Source organism: Hipposideros armiger, unplaced genomic scaffold (assembly GCF_001890085.2).
Source record: "Hipposideros armiger isolate ML-2016 unplaced genomic scaffold, ASM189008v1 scaffold_131, whole genome shotgun sequence".
Classification (NCBI taxonomy): domain Eukaryota; kingdom Metazoa; phylum Chordata; class Mammalia; order Chiroptera; family Hipposideridae; genus Hipposideros; species Hipposideros armiger.
In genome coordinates, this window is record NW_017731481.1 from 2,126,927 (window position 1) to 2,144,121 (window position 17,195).

Genomic DNA, 17,195 nt, shown 5'->3' on the forward strand with positions numbered 1-17,195 from the left:
GCCTCGATTTTCTTATCTGTAAAATACAGGGCTTGTTCTTCTTACAAGGGAAGGTGGTTTAAAATACAGATGCCAAGGGCCGGCTGAGTGGCTCAGTTGGTTAAAAGCTTGCTCAAGAGTGTGAGCTCTGAGTAACAGCAGTTCGAGTCTCGGCCCGAGCTGAGCTGTCAACAGGTGGCAGGATGGCTCAGCTAACAACAACAACAAAAAAAACCCCAAAAAATACAGATGCCAGGCCCATGCTCCTAAGGCTTGGCTAAGACATCTGTTACTTTTATAATAAATAGTGTCATCCTGATGTACACTCCTACTTAGAGAACCAACACACTAGATTATGCTTAGGATCCAGCTCTACAACCCTAAAATTGATAAAATGGGGAAGTAGAGATTTCATTAAATTATCCAGCTGATAGGCTTAAAATAAATGAGTCAGTGTATCACTTTCTTTCCCTAAAACCCTCCATTCAGAGAAGAGCTCGAAATTAAGGCTAACATGCCAATTGGATAAAAATTTCAAAACAGATTTTAATTTCAATTTTCCAAATTATTTCTTCAGATTTTAAATAGAACACAATGGTGGGACAATATTCATAGTTATAACTTGCTTCTACAAGATATCCAAAATAAGTGCTGATGTTAAAATACAGTAGCATGTCATTTTTTCACTGACTCAAATTATAAAGTTACCCCCCAAGACAAGCGACATAACTTCCTACGCTGCAGAAATGATCTATAACACAGAATACTATACCTGCAGCGCGTTTGTGGCCCATGCTTCATTCAAGGGCACTTCCTCCTCTGATCCTGGGAAGTGGATGTGGTGATGTATCACTCCCCTATCTGTGGAGTCATTTAGATTCCGTGACTCTGTTGATGCCCAGCACCCCCAAAATAATATTGTCAGTTCCCAACAAAGGGATACAAAACTGGGCTTTCGGAGAATATCATTTTCCTTCATCTTGCTGGATTTTGTTTGTAGGCTCTCATTTAATTCCACACGGCTTCAAAATGACTTCACATTTGTTACCAAATCAATGGCACAATTTTACGGTGTATTCCATTAAAGAAATATTACTTGGTTTGAAGAGGCCTCCTGGCCCCAATGTGTTCTCTATTGCCCAAGGCAAGCTGAAAAAGTGGATCAAGATTTTACATAAAAACAAAGTAAATGGACAGAAGTGCACAGGAAACCTTCAATAACATTCACATTCTGCTAAATTACTACCACTAGGAGTTTAAGTCTAGTAAGCGTTTTCAAGAGAAAAGTAGTAAGATATCAAGTGTCATTCAATATTATTTTATTTCATATTAATTTTCTGATACTAAATGAGTGTCTCAGTCATTGCCCTATGTCCTGGTGAACATTGTCCTAGAATTCAATACTTTTGAAGAGTTACATATAATCCTCACTCAGATTTGACAGTAGAAATTCAGCTTCTTTCCCCTTGCCTTTAGTCATTTCAAAATACAGTATCCCCTTAACCATTTCATTATCAACTTATTCTATCTGGAAAATCGAGCATTGCTTCTGCAGCTCAAAATCATTGCAATATTTTATGCCACTCTGAAATTTAAAAAAAGAGCACCTTTTACAGCTGAGAAAGTAGTGTGAACTTTTAGATCTCGTTTCTGTCTTCGATTAAGTAAAACTCCCGAGAGAAAGAAACCACACTGACTCAAGAGTCAGACTGCCTGTGTCTCCCTACTTATTACGTGCGGTGTGATTTTTGGCAAGTAACTTAATTACCTTGCTGTACCTTAGTTTCCTCATTTGAAATATGGGATTACAATTGTACCTGCTTTAAAAGATTGTTATGAGAATCAAATAAACTAATATGTAAAGCCACACGGCACACTTCAAGCACATACACATATACTCAACATACACATATGTTAACTATTATTATTACTTTGTTTTTCTTAGCTCCAAATTCTCATACTGTTTCACATGTGTACACAATGTTTGCACAACTAAAATACTACCTACCTGAGGACTGGGACCACATTTTAAATATCTCTGATGTTTCCCCCATGGTATCTAATATTCATTCAATAAGTAAACATTAACCTATTCAGTATATATTATTATATTAGACGAACAAGGAAATTCTCAAACACAGTATTGTATAAATATATATTCCCTGACCCCAGTAGCCTGTATTTTGGGTGGGAAAATATAGGGAAGAATATACAGCCATAAAAGATTAAATGCCAAAGTATGTGCTATAAACAGCTAAAATTCAAAGGGCTCATTGTGGGCTACAGACTGTGGAAAGCATAAGGCTGTAGTGGTCCTGCCCTAAAGTTATGTGGGATCTCCACCAGTGGAAAGAAGCGAGAAGACAATTCCAACGTATTTTTGTTAATTTCACAAATATTCACTGAGCACTTTCCTTATGCCAGGCGCTGTTCTAGATTCTGGGGATATGGTTAACGAGTGACACAGAAAAAGTCCTGGCACTCTGGAAGTATTAAAGGGTACTTCATGCGACAGCCGAGTTTTGAAGTGAATGAGAATAACGTGTCTTCCAATCTGATGAAGCACATCACTTAAATGCCTTACAAGCTGGAGCCAATGCTGGCATTATGGGTCACCCCGGCTTTCTAACAATGTGTTATAAACACACAAATGGCTACCATGAAAAATTCAATAACTTTTCCATGTACTGTATTCTAAATGTTCCACTGTTTCTAAAGCACTTTAATGGGATATTCTCCATATTTCTGGATACAAACAACATATAAGAGATTTACAAACACATACAATATACAATGTTATCAGAACAGTTTTCATAATAGAAGCTGTAATGGTCCAGTTTGTAAATTTTATCCAAATGAAACCTATTAATGCTTGCTTTTCTGTATACCCTTGGGCTTCGTCCCCCCACCCCTCCCACCCACGCCCTTCTTTACTTCAACTACTATTGGCTGCCTACAAAAATCAAATATGTACTAGGAGAGTGCTTGAAGATGCATGTGGTGGCAAGGATCAGTTAGCACAATGGGTACAAGTATTAACTCCAAAAGAAAACAAGTGCACCTTTTTCTTCATACATCCTCCCATCGATGACAATTCTCCACTCATCCCCTCCCCAAAGAGAATGCCCTTAGGTAAAGGAACCCTCTTGTAAATACTGATTGGCAAAGCATTCTTAATCTTTTCCTCTCCAATGATGGACCACTAGAATCAGAAGATCGGTTAAGTCCAATATGCTCTAATCACACATAAGACATTTCCAAGCACTTCCCTCATCCTCTCCAGTCCTTTCAACTTTTACTCTCACAAGGTGCAAACTTAGATCCATCATTCTCATCATGGTTATACCTATATAAATTAAATTTTATCTGTGAAAACAAAGTCAAAATAAACTTGATTATGGAAGTCAAAACTACTGAATTAAATCCAATCAGAAACAACTTCTTAATGCACAAACTACTAGACTGGACATTGAATGTTTAAGATATTTACAGGCAAAGTGAAAACAGATAGAACCCCTACAATGTAGATAATCTAACATTCTTAACATTCACATACCCATCAATGTTAGATTCATCAACAAATAGCCAACCGACTGTTTCTTATTTCCTTGGTTTGGTATTGGAAAATTACTCTTCCCTATTTCATGGTCATTTGTTAACCCTTAATTAGGAATGTCACTTAGAAATTAAATGTGGAAAGAGGGAGCCTTTCATAAGGGGATATAAAGGCTTTCCTAAAATTTACCTTTTTCCAAAGTCCAAGGACAGCGTGCTTATTGGGAGACAATGATATGTAATGGGAACTTAGATAAATAAGAGACACAGGGCTTTGGAAACTATTGAATACCCAAAAAAAAAGGAACTAATTGCAGTTCTATGCAACTTTAAAGCCATTTTCCAACTTGAAAAACACATTAATTTAGTCAACAAGTCATTTTATTGAATATTGCCAGCACCCTTATTTTACAAAAGCGGAAACAGAAGTAGTAACGTACATATTCCACATTTGGACACATTCAAATCAAAGTTATGTATTCAAATATTTTTGGGTAACCTATGCTTATGCAAAATGTTATCCTGGAATATTACATGAGATTAAAGCATGTAGACCATTTGGCACAAGCCTGGCAAACAACCAGTACTCAACATTGTCCTTTAATATTGTTCCTAATTTTCCACCTTTATAGTCAAAGTAAATTACTATAAAATTATATATATTATGTATATATAAGCTAACAAGTATTAATACTATAAGTAAAGCCAGTGTATTACTGTACCAACTCATGCTCTTCATCTAGACAAAGGGGAATTTAATTGTAATAGAATGATCCACAAAGAAGCAGAGTGTTAAGTAGCTCCTATCTCTGCTTATTAATTAAGAATACAACCTCTACATAGTCTAGCATGAATTATAATTACCAGTCAGCTGATCCTAGAGAACTAGCTCAAAACGAATAGTTAAGTACACCTCAAGCACGTGCACAAATGGCCATTTATTTGGAAGGCTGCACCAACCACTCAAATCTTATTACTTCAATACCGGTGCTGAAACTCATTACTTGTCTCATGCTGGAAAACACATGTTTCAAGTCCCTACACAAAAATTTTTTAAATATTCAAGTCATTTAAACTGACAATATTACAGCATCCACGACACATCCAGTTTTTTAAAAAAACTTCAATAGTCGCAGCCAACGCATCATTTATTGTGAGAGGGAAAGACCGTTTTGGAGAGCATATGCTTTCTTAAGTAAATATTAAAAGTAACCCTCGCCCTCATTACGAAAAATGAGAATCTTTGTGTTTCCCAGCTTAACCTCGATTGGTGGGACAACGCACAGTCCCCCCCTCCCACGCTGAGTCACGCCTGAGGCGCACCGAAGCGGGGCGGGAAGAGGCACGGAACTCCCGGGTAATGACCTGTCCCCGCTACTTCCCGCCAGGTTTTAGCACACGTGGACTTCCAGGCGGGGGCGACGAGACCTACCGCCACTAGCAGCCCCCGCCAGCCCCAACCCGCCCTGCCTTCCCGCGGGGGAGCAGGGCTCGGTGCCAGGATATCGCGGAGGGCGGCGCGCGCGGCCTGGCGAGGGGCGGAGCGCGGCGGTGACGCGCCACGGGGGAGGGGAAGGGAGCCCGGCTCCACTCACGCGCCCGGGGGCGGCACCGGGGCCGTCGCTGCGTCTCTCCCGTTCAAAAAGTGAAAGGGGGACGAAAGGGGGGGGGAGGGAAAGACCTGGCTCCTTGTCTCATCCGGAAACCGACGGGCCGGCAGGAAATGACGAAGGCAGAGGTCGTCCAGGTCCGTGCGGTAAGCGGTTCCCGCGAGTCCGGCCCCGACTCCGGTGGAAAGGGCCCCGAGCGGAGCAGCCTGGTCTCCTGCCGCCTCCGGAGCGAGCAGCGTGAGTGGACCCGCGTCCCTGCGCCTCTCGGGCCCCGATCTCGCGTCACCCGGCCCCGCCCTCCGCCCGCGCACCGCCCCGCCCAGGGCTCTCGAGGGGGAGGGGAGGGTACGGGAGGGGACCCGCCGCCCGTCCCACGCTCCCAGTCCCGGCCCTGGAGGCTCCCTCTACCTTCCTCGCCCTTGCTCGGAGCTTCTCAGGGTCGTAGGGAATCGTGGGGCTCAGAGTTCCAGAAACGCAGACAGGAAGTTGAAGCAGCCGCATCTGCCGCGCGAACATCGGCCGGGCGCGACGGCCCCGGGGTGGTTGGGGTTTAGCGGGAGTGTTGTCAGATTGAAACACAGGCAGCCTACGAGCGGCGAAAACGCGTAAGATCTCCCGGCAGCGCTGCAGGCTCCTGCCTGCGGCCACTTGAAAAAGGATTATGTTCCATACCCGCTTGACTGGATTTCTTTCTGGGAGGAGCAGGTCGCACAAGATTGGGGTCAGGGCCCGAAGAGTTAAGGTTTGGGAGTCAAATGCATGTGACAGCCCTCCCCCTCCATTCCCTAGATTGTGACTTCAGGCGAGTTATGCTGTATAACCACCACCATCCCAGTTGCTTCTGTGAAATGGAGCTTTCGTGCCTCCCAGCAGAGTGATGGTGAAGACTAAATGAATATGTGGACTGCCCAGCACTTTTAAGCCCTCAAACGTGAATTGCCTTCCTCCTGTTGGTGTCTTCCTGCTGGAGGCCTATTAGCTTGTAGCCTTCTGTGTCAGGAACCCAAACCTTTAGTATTTCAGAGGCTTGAGAAAGAAAATCACATTTATGCAGTGGATTGTTTTATAAGGAAGTCTTGGAACTGTATTTGACTCTAATCTGAATTTGTATCAAAATAACAAAGCTCTAAGTGAGAGACGACAATGATAACATGAAGACACAAAGACAAGTGATACTCAATTTTAGAACCACTAGACATGGTATCAGGAACCGGAACCCCCAATCAGGAAACTGATTTTAAAACTTAGGATGTAGCCACTTGATCCCTAGAAAAGTTCTAGTTCTCAACCTAAAAGTTTATCAGACTAAAACCAAATATAGTTGTCATATTTTGGCAACTTTATCTCTGGATACTAACGTTTACCTGGAACTTCATTCAGCTCATCCTAGCATCTCCTTACTGGAGTTGTTCACGCATTACCGTACAGGAAAAATATGTGGGGAAAAGTTCAGTTTCCTCAAATGACAAGTTTGAGAAATCGAATCATGATCCAAGCACGTGGCTAGCTACATTAGTGATCTTAATGAAACATTAACTTGCCAGGAATGAACCATTGTAATGCCCCTGGGCGTTTTGCTTTAGATTCAAGAGGAAGGCTGTTATGTAGTGACACTCAGCAGGTGTATGTGTGTACACTTGGTTAGACTGTGACATGCTGGAAGGGGTTGGCCATAGTTCAGGCCACATGTGAGCCGCGGGTCTGTACTGTGATTTTTGGATAAGACCATTCCTTATTCCTGGCAGTCTTACAAAGTCATGCCACTGGTCATGATGGAGGACTGGGCAGGAAAGCCTACCCTCAGTGCAAATCTTTCACAGTGACACTACTGCAAATAACTCCAGTACACATCCCTGGAACTGGAATAGTACTGTCATTGCATACCAATGATGTTGTATTATATAATGTATGTTATATAATTCACGTTAAAGTTTTACCATCCGGGTCAGCAGTCATTTGAAATCCTCTGTAATTAAAGACTGGCGTATTTGGGACAGGAGGAAGACAAGCTCTGTTGGAATGCACCATTTATTGAGTGGCACATGAACAGAATTTTGTGAAAAAATGAAGCCAGAAATTAACTTGGCTCACATCCACGTAAGTGTTAGAAAACAGGCAGGAAACACTTTCATAACTTGTCACTTAAATGGCACCTGCAAAATGTTCTAGTGAGCATTACTGTATGTTTCCTGTTTCTTCCCTAGTTTGTTAATAACCCCAATCCTGAAAGCTACCACCCTTGCTCCATAATTATTCAGGGCCTTCAGCAATTTCTCAGATCAGACATCTAAAGTCATCTCTTTTTGCCAAACACAGTCATTGTTATTATTTTACATTTTGGCACCAAGAAAATTCTAGATTTCTTAAATCATAAGGACACTTATTAGTCTCTGATCTTCTAAAAGTTTCCATTTCTAAAATAGGCTGATTATTTACTATAAATGTAGTTATATTTAGGAAACTCTGGAGTTCAGTTTTAAGGAATAAGAATTGAAACTTTGAATATGCCAAATCCCCCTGTACCTCTTATTCTCTTTAAAAAAAAAAAAAATGACAGCCAGACTTTAATATGTAAGAATTGGGTATGGTCTAATGTTTAAATAAAATTTAGATCTTTCATCCATAAACTTTTATAATTTAAGGTAAGTTCTGTTTTTATTATTCCCTGGCTCATTTTTACAAGACCAATCTTTATATTTATCAGATACCAGTAGATGTTTCCAGAGAAACTATTCTTACCTTCAGTGTCTAGAGTTTAAGTTAAATGCCATTCATGATATTCACTTTATTATAAATGAGTACAGTATGTCCCTAAATGGTCTGACAAAGACTTCAGATGTAGAATGCCTAAAAAATTGCAAAATAATTTCTTGGACATTTCAGATACTCTTTTTCTTTGTATTGGAAAATGGTGGTCTTATTTTTAGAAACTGTAGTACAGTTATCACCTATCATTTGTTCAGTTTTTCTTTTTTTTAATGGAATGTCTGAAATAACACCTCTGGATTTCTTTCACATATTAGGTCATTTTACTTAAGACTTACCTTTTATGTCCAACACAGGGAAGGAACTTTCTCTTTAAGGAAAAATTCAGTTACCTTCCCAAACAAATAAGAAACCGTTACTCTTTTACTTGCTATTTGATATACTTGCTATTACCACTCTTACTTTCTGTGGGAACGTCAAAAGAATGCATTTCCTTGAATAGAAGTCACAGCTGTGTAAATAGCAAAAAGTAATTTTTTATCCCATAGCTTCTTTCAACCATGTTTGGCCAGTAGGCCAAAACTTGATGAAGCTCCCAACGTTTTCCAGTTGCATGGGGAGGAGGCATGTAGAAGAGCATTGTTTCGGCTGTCACATCTTTTCTAAACTGCTGTCATGAGTGCAACACTATTGTCTTATTCTCTTAGCATCACAGCCAGTTGTTTGAGTCTGTTTCAAGTATTCAGTTGCTTTAATCTGGATAATAGTTACAGTTTAGAAACTGTGCAATGATAATTCAACCTGGATCCTTTTAGTAATATGACTTTTTAATCCCAAATTTTAACCTTTATGTAGAAGCCTTAATGTTTCAAAGTTGAAAATAAGGGGAAATATGTTATATGCCTAGACCAGGAGTTGGCCAACTTTTTCTTAAAGGACCAGATTATTAATATTTTGGGCTTTGAGCGCTGTGAAGCAAAAGTCAAGGATATTATATTGGTATTCATAACCATTTAAAATGTATCCATTTAGAAATGTAAAACCATTCTTGGCTCCTAGGCAGGCTGGAGTTGGCCAGCAGGCCATATGTTTGCCAGCCCTTCTCTAGACAGTTGTACCACCACTCACTAAAAAAACCCCTGCTCTCTCTTCTGTCTTACAGCCCCATGCCTGAGGGTTACGGAGTGATGGGTGATGATGGCTCTATCGATTACAGCGTGCATGAAGCCTGGAATGAAGCCACCAACGTTTACTTGGTAGTAATTCTCGTTAGCTTTGGTCTCTTCATGTATGCCAAAAGGTAAATCTTTGAGTATCCAAGGGTAGATAAGAAACTGGGTATTTAAAAGTTTTGCAAGTTTGTCTGTTTGTTTTATCTCGATTAAATGCACAAAAATAACTTCATCAGCATTTTTTGTTCCTGCTGTGAAAGCACTGTCACTTGGGTCTGTCCTCGAGCTCAGAAACCATGGTTTGGCTTTGAAAACCCCATTGCTTTAATAGAGAGAGATTTAAGTGCAGTTCTTGGCACCCAGACCAACTGCTTTGTACTCCCATTCTATCATTTCTAATACAAATCAATTTTATCATCTGGCCTACGTTCACTGTTACCCTTGGATGATCACATTTTTTTTTAGCCTCATCCTTGAAATGCCGAAATGCTAATCTCTTATGTGTTCGGTAGTTCTCTCTTCACACATTTTAAGCTTTCGCTTCTGTTTCTTATGCATGACTATATCACAGCACTACTTCAGCAATATTGATATTATCTGATTGCTTATTTGTTTATTCCACAAAATCTTCAGTCAGCCTTGAGAACAAGAACCATTAACCTATGTGTTCCTAGTGTGCCAGATGTGTAAATCCTTAATATTTCCTACATTAATTCTAGATGTTGTAGCAAAATTTAACTGTTCTTTTCCACACTCGCTGGCTCCTTTAAGTACAGTTAAAAAAAAAAAAAAAAGGAGGGGTGCTTTGAAGAGGAAAAGCAGTATTAGTTGGACCGAGTTGCTTCTGCTTATAGCCATGTGCTTCATAGTGTCCTCTACCAAAGAAGATAGTTGAAAATAATTAGTACTCTAAAAATAATTGATGTTTGGCCTGGAGAATTGTTTAGAACCTACACTTTCTCTCAGATATGCAGTCTCACCCTTCCCTGCCTTCTGACCCCTGGAGCAGCTGGGCCACTGGCCACCTAGACTTTAGGGAGTGGGTGAGAGAAGGCTCCACATATCATCACTGGCCCACTTGCAGGAAACAGCTTTCCTCTAAAAATAGCCACCGCCTCCTTCCTAACCCACTGTTTTAAAAGCAGAGGCACACTGTTGTTAATTTTAAATAGATGGCCCCACTAAGGCCATGCTGTTGTATTGGAGAAATATGTTTATTCATTATTTTCCAAAATTAAGGTCTGCTCACATTCTGTTTATTGTTGAACCCAGAAATTTAGCTTTATTTGGATGACATGAGAGAGAGGGAAAAAATCAGATACTTACTTGTTTATGCATTTTTCCTTATAATATTTGGCTTTTTGCGGGGAGGGAGCAGAGGCACAGTAGAGGAACAGTCACTTTGTTGTATTAAGTGGATGTGTTCAGCTACTTTCTTTTCTTCCTTATAGCCCTGTTGCTGTATTTGTACAGCTTCATACTATTTAGTGAAAGAAAGAAGACTTGAGCCAAGGAAGCATCTCACAGAGACAAAATAAGGATGGATTCCTTGCCATTTAAGTCCTTTTAATGTAGTTTCTGATTGCAACGGTCATGAGAATATTACAATCCTATAGATGTTAATACAGGTCTCTCTCTTCTGCATTGGTTTTGTGTTTTAGGAATAAAAGGAAAATTATGAGAATATTCAGTGTGCCGCCTACAGCAGAAACTTTGTCAGAGCCCAACTTTTATGACACAATAAGCAAAATTCGTTTAAGACAGCAACTGGAAATGTATTCCATTTGTAAGTATATTCTGTGTTGAACTATAAGCATGTTTAAAATAGATTTTTTTTCTGCAATTGAGTCCAGCTAGCAAAAGGTTATCAGAAATAGTTGATAATGAAAACTTAGTGCCTTTTTCAGATGCTCAACACAGTAATATTAGCAAAGACAGATTTGTATGAAGTTAATGCTTCAGGACCCTGTACTTCCATGACCCTGAGAAGAGCCCTAGCAGGGTGTTCGTGAAATCGTACTTTTGTAAATTTTGCAAACACTAACTATTTTAATAATCAGTTAAGATTGCTATCTCCTCTTACTCTAATTTGCCCTCCTTTGCACTTCTCCACATGTGGAATGGCATTGAAGTGGCCAAGAGCATTTTGGGGACCTAAGGAGAAATCGAGTTGGAGCTACTTCTAGGTGGGGTTTGAATTTTGTATTTGTGGAGTTTACAATCACTCCATTTACAAGTAAACTGCATGCCAAAGCAGTATAGGAATGGCTTCTAGGAATATGGCATGTGATATCAGTGTGCGAGGCCAGAGGTCATTTCTCAGTATTTATATATTCTATAGTACTGAACACAGTGATTATGCAGGTAGTGGAAAAGAAACAAAGTCCAAAATGTACAGAGCCAGAGGAATTGTATATCTAAGCCACAGGTGTTTATGCCACCATTTGAAAGAATGAGGTGTGGTTTCTGTTCTGTATCATTAAGTGAGACAAGCAAGATATACCATATTTTGCTGTGTATAATGTGCTCCCATGTATAATATGCTCCCGTGTATAATGCACACCCACATTTTTGGCCCAAACTTGCAAGGAAAATAATCTTTCGTTTTAATTTTTTAATTCAAATTTTATTTGTTTACATTTAGGTACTTGTTTTTTGTATTATAAAGGAATTTTAGCATTTGTTTTTTAACATAGTATGGTACAAGAAATTTTATGTAACAAATGATTACAAAACACAAGAACAGGTACAAGGTCCAAGAAATTTTATGTACTGGTAACAAATTTTTGATGTTTACGCATCATGGAAGGCCAAGAACTCTTCGTCATTGCAAGTTCGTCATAAGTTCAACAAAACTGATTATTGTATTCTAGGGTATTATTTTGCATACAGATATTGTTATTGATTTCTAGAGTTACACTTTTAACTCATAAGCAAAAATAAAAGAATTAAAAACATTTATATAGATACAGAATTAGGACTACTCATGTATAATACGCATCCTTATTTTTTCCTCACAAATTTGGGCAAAAAAGTACACATGTGGCAAAATACAGTAATAGCATATATACTAAGATGTCACTCTTTTAAAATCAAATGACCAAAGCATCTATGTGTAATATAAATGTCCTATATAATTATGCAAGCATAGTGGAAGGCTTGGAGAGATACACATCAAATTATTAACACGCATTACCTTGATGGAGACATGGTGGGATTTAAGGAAAAAAGACTGAACATTCTTAAAAGAAAGATTTCTACAGTAAGAACTTGAATGTGTGTGTGTGTGTGTGTGTGTGTGTACGTGTGTGTGTATGTACACGCATACAAAGAAGCAAGAAGTGAAATTTTAGGCAAAAAGTAGAAAAATATGTACATATATACTTTACACAAGTGGAACCTCTAAAAAATTCTTCAACATAAATTTTATCCTAAGTACTGGTAATAGCAGTTTCTTTGGGGAAGGACTGGGTAGGTAGCTGTAGGCCTGATCAGGTAGGAGGCAGATACACTTTTCACTATTTCCTCTTTTGTTTCTTCTGCTTTTTGTACCATATGCATGTTACCAGTTCAAAGTAAGAAGTAAAACTAACATAGCATTATTCACAATAACCAAAAGGTGGAAACAGTCCAAGTGTCCTTGACAGATGAATGGATACACAAAATGTGGTCCATAAAGACAGTAGAATATTCCTCAGCTTTTAAGGGGAAGGAAGTTCTCACACCAGCTAGAACACAGATGAACCTTGAAGACATTGTGCTTCATAATTATTTTCTTATAATGAAATGAAGTAAGCCAGTCACAAAAGAACAAATATTGTATGATTTCACTTATATGAGGTAAATTCATACAGACAGAAAGTAGAATGGTGGTTGCCAGGGACTGGGGGAAGAGAAGATGGGGAGTTAGTGTTTAATCGGTAGAGTTCAGTTGGGGATGATCAGAAGAGTTCTGTGGATGGATGGTTGCACAACAATGTGAATGTAGTTCATGCCGCTGAACTGGACACTTAAAAATGGTTAAAATGGCAGATTTTGTGTATATTTTCCCATAACAAAAAAATTCCTTACAAAAATAACCTAATTTAAGTATCCAAATGTGGAGCCAAAGATCTGTATGGAAAATTATAAGGAAAGAATTAAGTTTTCATCGATGCCTAGTTAAAATAGAAGTTATCTCCTAGCAGTGATGTGTTCAGCAGTGTAGAATATACTATTATAAACCCAGTGTACAGTTGTTTTCTTTTTGGATGGGAAGGGCATACAATAAAATTTATCAGAATTCTGTGTTTGTAAGGTGTCCTAGTTTTCTATTGCTGCTATAACAAATTACCACAATTTCAGGCTTAAAACAGCACAAATGAGAAGGTGAAGGTATTAGAAAGTACAAATTGGCAGTCACAGAATAGTCACAGGGATGTGAAATACAATAAGGGGAATATAATGAATAATGTATAGATTATGGGGTGCCAGATGGGTACTGAACTTATCGGGGGATCACTTCATAGACTGTGTAGATGCGTGACTATGGCGCTGTACAGCTGAAGCTGACTCTATATATAGTCACAGGATGTAAAGCACAGCATAGGGAATATAGTCAGTGGTATTGTAACAGCTATATACGATGTCAGAGGGGTAGTAGACTTTGGGGGGAGGGGGTTATCACTTTGTGAGGGGTGTAAATGTCTAAGCATGTTGTTTTGTACACCTGAAACTAATATATATAAATGAATGAATAAATAAATAAATAAATAAATAAATAAAATATACACGATGAGAAGAAAAAACACAAATGTGTTAACTTACAGTTTTGTAGATCGAAAGTCCTACAACAATCTCACTGGGATAAAATCAAGGTGTCAGCAGGGTTCCATTTCTTTCTGCTCTAGAGGATATCTGTTTCTGCCATTTGCAGCTTCTAGAGGCTACCCACATTCCTTGCTTTGTGGCACCATTCCTCCAACTTCAAAGCCAGCAACAGCATTGCATCTTTCTGACCATTCTCCCATTTTTGTATCTCCCTCTCTCGCTGAACTCAGCCAAGAAAGGTTCTCTCATTTTTAAGGGCCCATGTGATTAAATTTGACCAGGTTGTTGAGGGTAATCTCCTCCTCTCAGTGTCCTTACCTTAATCACATCTGCAAAGCCCCCTTTGCCCTGTAAGGTAACATGTTCACAGATTATGGGGAGTGTGACATGGATATCTTTGGAAGCCATTATTCTTATAAACAGTGAGTATATGTGTGAGTTTGCACATTTAATGAATTCCATCACATTGGATCATTCTCAGTGTTTGTGACATACCTAGTTGTGAAAAAGTCTGACAGTTCAAGAGGAAATAGCAAACAAAATTATTTTTCTTAAAGAGGACTCCCAAAGCTGTATAAGCTTTAGGCCACAAAAATCTGGATTCACCCTGAGTAGAATAAATAAACAATATCTCTTTCTTGGTTAGGAAAAACTTAATGAACCGACTGAAAGTTTTAAAGCTAAGCAGTGAGTGACATTCATAAAGATTTTAGCCCTATACTTGCCCTTGTTTCAGGTTAAGACCATTGTTCAATAAACATTTCTCGGAAGTACCAAGAGCATATAAAATTGCATATCTGTCTTCTAGTTTATATTAATGACAATGTTCAATAATAGGACTCTTAGGCTTATAAGTTAAAATATAGTCAAACTCCTTATGATGTGGGCAAAAGCATTATTTTATCTTACTATGGAAATGGGGAACAATAAAGAAGGAAGTTACAAAATGTTAATTTAATAGCTTAATGTTTTCCCTATAATTTAAAGCTCTGAATCATCCTGATATACAAATAATATACATATAAAAATGGATATCAGCAGTGTTGAGAAATTAGAGAATCACAAAGTATAAGTTTCCTCATGAAAAAAGAATGTTTAATTTTAAGCAAATTCTTTACTGAGAATCTTGACTGATACAATGTTAGCTAGTAGTTATTTTGCTATTTTATTAATTTTATCTTTTTTCCTTGTTTTTTGTTTTGTTTGTTTTTAATAGCAAGGAAGTATGACTATCAGCAGCCACAAAACCAAGCTGACAGTGTACAGCTCTCGTTGGAATGAAATCTCAGACAATGAGCAACACAAGTAATTGTTAAACAGCACAGTAGCAAGCTCCTAATTCTACTAAATCATGAACAGCATTTTTTTAAACTTCTGTCTCCATAAAATCATTTTACTTGTGACTTTTTCCCAATTTTTTGTGTTTTGTATTGCTTTTCTAAATTGCGTCTCCAAGTCGGTTGTTACACAAATAAAAAATGGCCAGAAGGCCTGAAAACAGTCTGCACATACCTAGGAAGACAGACTATAACCAGAATGGTGATTTTATGTTGTGAAGACCTTCGATTTTTTTCAGGATACAATCAGTCAGAAATGAAAACCCATCTTGGATGCAAGAATCCAAAGCTTATGCCACTATGATTTGAACATTTTTGCAAAATTAAAAAATGAAAATCCAGTCATTGGAATAATTTTGTCTCAGACTGTATTCTGTGATGGAAAATGGGCTAATTTGTGTTCTTACTGTTGTTGTTACCACCCTTTAATTGAGTTAACTATTTGCTTCTTCAGAACTTGCACAGTAGACCATCTTTTCTGCGTCAAGAAGCACACCCATCTGCTAATTGTGGAAGCTTTCTGTGACTGGAATTTTTTCCCCTTTAATTGTGTTCCTACGAATTGGTTTGCTTTTTATTTTTATTTTTTTAATCCCATAGTTTTATTTCTACCACAAGGGTCTTTAGGCCATATTGGGGCCATGCTGCTGAATAAATGGGCACCTGTATATTGGAATTAGCAACTTGGTTTACAGTCATGGGACTATTGATGTTTAATGTAACTGTCTGGTTTCTTACGCTTTTTTAGCATAAGCTTCCCTGAAGACTCTCATATCTTGTACCATTTCATACTGTACATTGAAATGCTTTTACCTAACTTTTAATATTTATTTAGATAAAAGCTGGTTGGAGGTAGTGGCAAGGAAGTTTAACTGTCCATGTAAATGGCCAAGAATTAGTTTTTGAATCAGAGCTATTCTTAATTTTAAGAGTTAGAGTTAATATTTCAGCATTACTTTCTTTTCCCTTTATAATTGTGAAATAAAAGAATATAAATTTAAATGAAAAGGTTTAGACCAAATAAAATCATTCAGGGAAACTGCATTTACTTTTAAAATTTATATCACACTCAAAAATGTATATGTTGTATAAGGTGAATTGTTGACCAAATGGAATAATTCTTTGTTAACTCACAAATGAGTGAATGCGCCACCTATACATAGAATGAAAAACCATGTATAATTCAAAGGATTGTAAACAGTTATACTCACAGACTGGGGGGAGCAGAGTGGCAAGGAGACAATCTACTTAAACTTTGCTTTGCTCTTAGGAGAACCACTGTATATTTCCATGAGCAGAGAATGTAATCAGGACCAGGAACAGTTTACTTGCTGTCACTGACTTGTGGCACAATCTGGACAAATTACAAAACCTGGCTAACTCAGATGACTTGTAAAAATAGTGTACATAAATAAATAAAAATTACTGTGATTGGTTTTATTTGCATCCATTAGATAGAGGCAGTCATAACTGAAAACTGGTAGATCATTTGGTGAGCATCAAACCTTGCCAAATAAGAGAGAAAAATGAATTCCTCTTTTTTGTCTAAAGCTAACTGATGGGAATCACTCACCCCCACTGGCAGGAACAACAGAGAGCCTGCCTTTGAAGTTTCTTCTCTGCTTCAACAGCTGAGCTGGAAAAGGGGTGGAAGGGTGCACACTTCAAAGCGGCACCAGCTGATTGTTCTGCCTCTGCCCCCCAAATCCACCAAGGATTCAATGAAATTATTTTCTTTGGAAGAAAAATGGAATGACTAATAAACTGGTAACTAACACGTTCTCCTTTTCCTTGTTTCTTCTCTTTTTTTTTAAAAATGCATAAGATGTTCAGCAGTAAGCACCAGTCAGCCTCTATTGATACAAAGCTTGAGTGTGTTAAATAGTTGATGTTTAGCTGATGCACGAAGGGAAGAAGTTGGCCTCTAAAGGGCACAGATGTTTGCCATTGACCTCACACTGTTTCAGGTGGGGTTATTTATATGATTCATCAGAAAATGAAATGCAGAGTTTATGGTAAAATTGGTG

General features: G+C 38.4%; 2 protein-coding genes across 8 annotated transcripts in view; one reads left to right on the top strand and one right to left on the bottom strand.

Annotated features, from left to right (window-relative positions):
• Nucleotides 1–5,640, bottom strand: part of SLC20A2 (solute carrier family 20 member 2) — a 97,598-nt gene extending 91,958 nt beyond the window's left edge. The window contains exon 1 of one of the 2 annotated variants that reach the window (XM_019649248.1): nucleotides 5,553–5,640. The gene's annotated coding sequence lies outside the window, so the exon portion shown is untranslated. Of the gene's footprint in view, nucleotides 1–5,215; nucleotides 5,300–5,552 lie in introns of those variants that run through there. The other variant, XM_019649247.1, reaches the window with a different exon arrangement.
• Nucleotides 3,924–16,952, top strand: SMIM19 (small integral membrane protein 19). Of its 6 annotated transcripts, none has more exons than XM_019649250.1 (4): nucleotides 3,924–4,891; nucleotides 9,013–9,150; nucleotides 10,684–10,808; nucleotides 15,048–16,952. In XM_019649250.1, the coding sequence occupies exons 2-4, from the start codon at nucleotides 9,017–9,019 to the stop codon at nucleotides 15,110–15,112; spliced, it is 324 nt and encodes a 107-aa protein (XP_019504795.1). In that variant the 5' UTR covers nucleotides 3,924–4,891; nucleotides 9,013–9,016; the 3' UTR covers nucleotides 15,113–16,952. The 6 variants fall into 6 exon arrangements, with proteins under 6 accessions (XP_019504795.1, XP_019504797.1, XP_019504794.1 ...); XM_019649252.1 differs by lacking the exon at nucleotides 3,924–4,891 and adding an exon at nucleotides 5,208–5,290; XM_019649249.1 differs by lacking the exon at nucleotides 3,924–4,891 and adding an exon at nucleotides 5,241–5,381 and having other exon boundaries at nucleotides 15,048–16,949.
• The last annotated feature ends 243 nt before the right edge of the window (nucleotides 16,953–17,195 follow it).

Bases quoted from the DNA above. Each gene is read 5' to 3' on its own strand.
- SMIM19 (XM_019649250.1), top strand. From the start codon at position 9,017: ATGCCTGAGGGTTACGGAGTGATGGGTGATGATGGCTCTATCGATTAC. The intron at 9,151-10,683 runs GTAAATCTTTGA...TTTGTGTTTTAG, and splicing joins CTCTTCATGTATGCCAAAAG to GAATAAAAGGAAAATTATGA. The intron at 10,809-15,047 runs GTAAGTATATTC...TGTTTTTAATAG, and splicing joins ACTGGAAATGTATTCCATTT to CAAGGAAGTATGACTATCAG.